This window comes from Corvus brachyrhynchos, unplaced genomic scaffold (assembly GCF_000691975.1).
Source record: "Corvus brachyrhynchos isolate BGI_N302 unplaced genomic scaffold, ASM69197v1 scaffold99, whole genome shotgun sequence".
Lineage (NCBI taxonomy): Eukaryota > Metazoa > Chordata > Aves > Passeriformes > Corvidae > Corvus > Corvus brachyrhynchos.
In genome coordinates, this window is record NW_008239778.1 from 1816546 (window position 1) to 1819936 (window position 3391).

General features: G+C 59.4%; 1 protein-coding gene across 1 annotated transcript in view; it reads left to right on the forward strand.

The window, feature by feature from the left end:
• Nucleotides 1-1429: 1429 nt before the first annotated feature.
• The window catches only part of LOC103621609 (ras GTPase-activating protein 4), a 5389-nt gene continuing 3427 nt past the window's right edge, over nucleotides 1430-3391 (forward strand). The window contains 7 exon segments of the mRNA XM_017742966.1: nucleotides 1430-1606; nucleotides 1973-2086; nucleotides 2371-2432; nucleotides 2550-2679; nucleotides 2961-3042; nucleotides 3201-3356; nucleotides 3358-3381. Of these exon segments, the coding sequence (XP_017598455.1) occupies nucleotides 1470-1606; nucleotides 1973-2086; nucleotides 2371-2432; nucleotides 2550-2679; nucleotides 2961-3042; nucleotides 3201-3356; nucleotides 3358-3381 (705 nt within the window). The 5' untranslated portion in view covers nucleotides 1430-1469.

Below are 3391 nucleotides of genomic sequence, written 5' to 3' on the forward strand. Positions count from 1 at the left end.
GTATCGGGCGGCGGCTCCCTTCCCGCCTGCCCGCTCCCGGCATCCCCGATGGTTTGCACAAGGCAGGAAATGTCAGCAATGGGCTCCGATTAATGGCACTTCACCCGCGGCTCTCCTTAAAAATCCTCTCCGGAGGGCGGCTGGGATGGAATGGGAGCGGGAGCCGGCGAGCAGCTCTTGGCAACCTGCTGCACTGCCAGCCCCGCGGGGCCAAAGGGATGGAAGCGCCTGGGAACACGGATGTTATTGTGGTACCCGGGATGCACAGCCCAGAGAAACCCCTGCAGCCGCGTTTAGCGGGGCAAGGAGTCCCCCAAACCTTTTCAGTCCCCTCCAACCCCTTTTGATTCCCCTAAACCACCTTTTGGTCTCCCCCAAGAACCATTTCAGTCCCCTCCAACCCCTTTTGAATCCCCCAAAACCCCTTTCAGTCCCCCTTCAAAACCCTTTCAGTGCCCTCCAACCCCTTTTGATTCCCCTAAACCACCTTTTGGTCTCCCCCAAGAACCATTTCAGTCCCCCTCCAATCCCTTTCAGTCCCCCTCAAAACCCCTTTCAGTCCCCCTCAAAACCCTTTCAGCCCCCTCCAAGCCCTTCAGTCCCTTCAAAGACCATTTGGATCCCCTGAAACTTTTTTAATTGCCCCCAAAACCTTTTCAATCCCCCCAGCAGCTGGCTCTCAGCCTCCCTGGATTTGGGATGTGGAAATCACTCAATGCCTGGGGTCCCCAAGCCCCCACCCGTGCATCCTCCCTTTCCCCAGGACATTTGTCGTTGGCTGACAGTGCCACTGGGGTTGGTGTTAATGAGTTATCCATGCTCCAAGCAGGCTGCTCCGTGCCAGTGGGATGGGAGCCACAGCCTTTCCATGACCTTGGCCAGCCCCCAGGTCCCATCTCCTCTGTCCCTGGCTGGAGTCCCCACCCCTGACCCTGTTTCTGAGTAACTGGGGCAATAAACTGTACAGCCGTGATTATTTTTGGGCAAGGATGACTTGGGTTGTCCCCAGGGAGGAAGCATGGTCAAAGCATGGTGGTCACTGCCCTTCACACCCTCTGCATCCCTGGGGGTGTCCCTAGGGGTGTCCCCATCCCTGCAGTGGTGTTGGGGGTCTGGGAACATTCTGGGGCTGGAGGAGGCTGCTGTGGCCTCACTCCTGGTGTGTGAAATTGGGCTGCAGGTGCCTGAAGCTGCTTTGGGGAAAGGGTGGGTTTTGTTTGCTCCTTGCCTTCCTGTGTGGAAGAGGAAAAGCCACTTCTGGCTGCCAGCAGGACGCAGCAGCCGGACACGGCCAGGGAGGAGTGTCCCCGGTCTGGAAGCGCAGCCGGGGTCACCCTGTGCTGGAAGCTGTGGCCAAGTCCACCCGTGGAAGCCTTTGGAGCCTCTGGAGCCCAGCTTTTCCCTCGGGGCTTTGTCTCTACGAGGTCTCCGTTCTGTGAGGGTGTCAGGGCTGAAGGCTTTGGTCACCCATGGCCATAGAGCCCTGTGGGTTGGGTGGTGGCCAGGCTGTGGCTGGTGGCACTGACAGAGCTGTCCCTTGTCCTTCTAGCACGGGGAGCAGTGACCCGTACTGCATCGTGAAGATCGATGATGAGGCCATCATCAGGTGAGTGGCCCAGGTTGCTGGCTGGTCCCTAAAACTGCTGGAGCCCCAAACCTTGCTCCTGGCAGATTTGCTGCAGGCACATTATTATTATCATTACTGTTAAGATCATTATTTATTATTATTTATCTTTCATTATTATTCCCTGCTTTGGGCTGAGATGCTCCTGCAGACACAAGGGGGTCTAACAGCTCATGGGCCTCTTCCCCTATAAGCCACCCCTGTGTCTTGCCAGCCCAGAGCCACAAGACAGGACAAGGACAGGGACAGAGACTCATCCCTGCCCCCAGCCATGTGTTCCCAAAAGCTGGGAAGGTCCCCAGAAGGGGAGCCCTGTCCCCTGTGTCACCAGTGCCACCTGCCCCACAGGACTGCCACGGTGTGGAAGACGCTGTCCCCGTTCTGGGGGGAGGAGTACGAGGTGCAGCTCCAGCCCGGTTTCCACAGCATCTCCATCTACGTCATGGATGAGGATGCACTCAGGTATGGTGGGGGCTTGGCCTGCGGACTCGGTTGGTTGCTTTGGCTCTGTGCATGCTCAGCCCCAGTGTAGACACCAGAGAATCCACCTCTGGCCACGCTGCCCTGGGCTTTGGGACACAAATGGGTGAAGTTAATTCCCGAGGTTATTGTCCAGAGGGTGGCTGATGTGCTCCATGGGGACAGACACACCGTGGTGGCCCCCGTCTAGGATCCCCCAAAGCGGGGGCTGTCCTGCCTGGGCACCAATCCCGCGCCATGTCCTGCTTCCCACTTTTGTTTTCCAGCCGTGATGACGTTATTGGGAAGGTCTGCATCACCCGGGACATGCTGGCAGAGCACCCCAAAGGTAGGGGACAGAGTGGCGGGGGGGTCCCAGCAGGCACCCATCTCCCACCCGCTGGACGAGCTGGTCCTGCGGGGTTCCCCAATGACCCCTCCATGGGGATCCCCCCTTTTCCCACAGGATACAGCGGCTGGATGAGCCTCAGTGAGGTGGACCCTGACGAGGAGGTGCAGGGGGAGATCCACCTGCGGGTGGAGGTCCTGGGCAGCCAGGGCAGCCGGCGGCTGCGCTGCTCCGTGCTGGAGGCCAGGTGAGAGGGGACACGAGGGTGACAGGGGCTGTGTGTGCAGCTGGGACAGGGGTGGTGAGTCCCAGCTGCTCCATGATTCAGTTTCCCTGGTGTATCTGGTCCCTTGGGTGCAGAGCATCCTCCTCACCAGCCAGCAGCTGACGGGGGTGCTGGGGCAGGGTCTACCTCATCTGTAGGTCTTTGGGACATATATCTTGAGATTCCTTGAGAGGGGAGTGGGTGCCATGGGTGCCCGTAGGTATTTTGGGAGCTTGCTGGCAAATTCTCCCTCTTCTCGGCAGGGATTTGGCCAGGAAGGACAGGAATGGTGCCTCCGACCCCTTTGTCCGCCTGCGCTACAACGGGAAGACACAGGAGAGCACCGTGAGTGCGATTTCAGCCATCCCCAACCTGCCAAAGGTGCAGGTGGAATCAACCCAAGGGGAAGCCAGGAGCCATCCCTGTCCCCCAGCACCCCCAGCTTGGTGTCCCTGAGGGACAGATTCACCTGGCGAGGGGACAAAAACCTGTTGCCTTTGCAGGTGGTGAAGAAATCCTGTTACCCACGCTGGAACGAGACCTTCGAGTTCGAGCTGGCCGAGCCCGCCGGGGAGAAGCTCTGCGTGGAGGTGTGGGACTGGGACCTCGTCGGCAGGAATGACTTCCTGGGCAAGGTGAGCCCCCCAACCCTGTCACTGCTGCCAGGGTCCTGCCCAGCTGCACACCCAGCCCT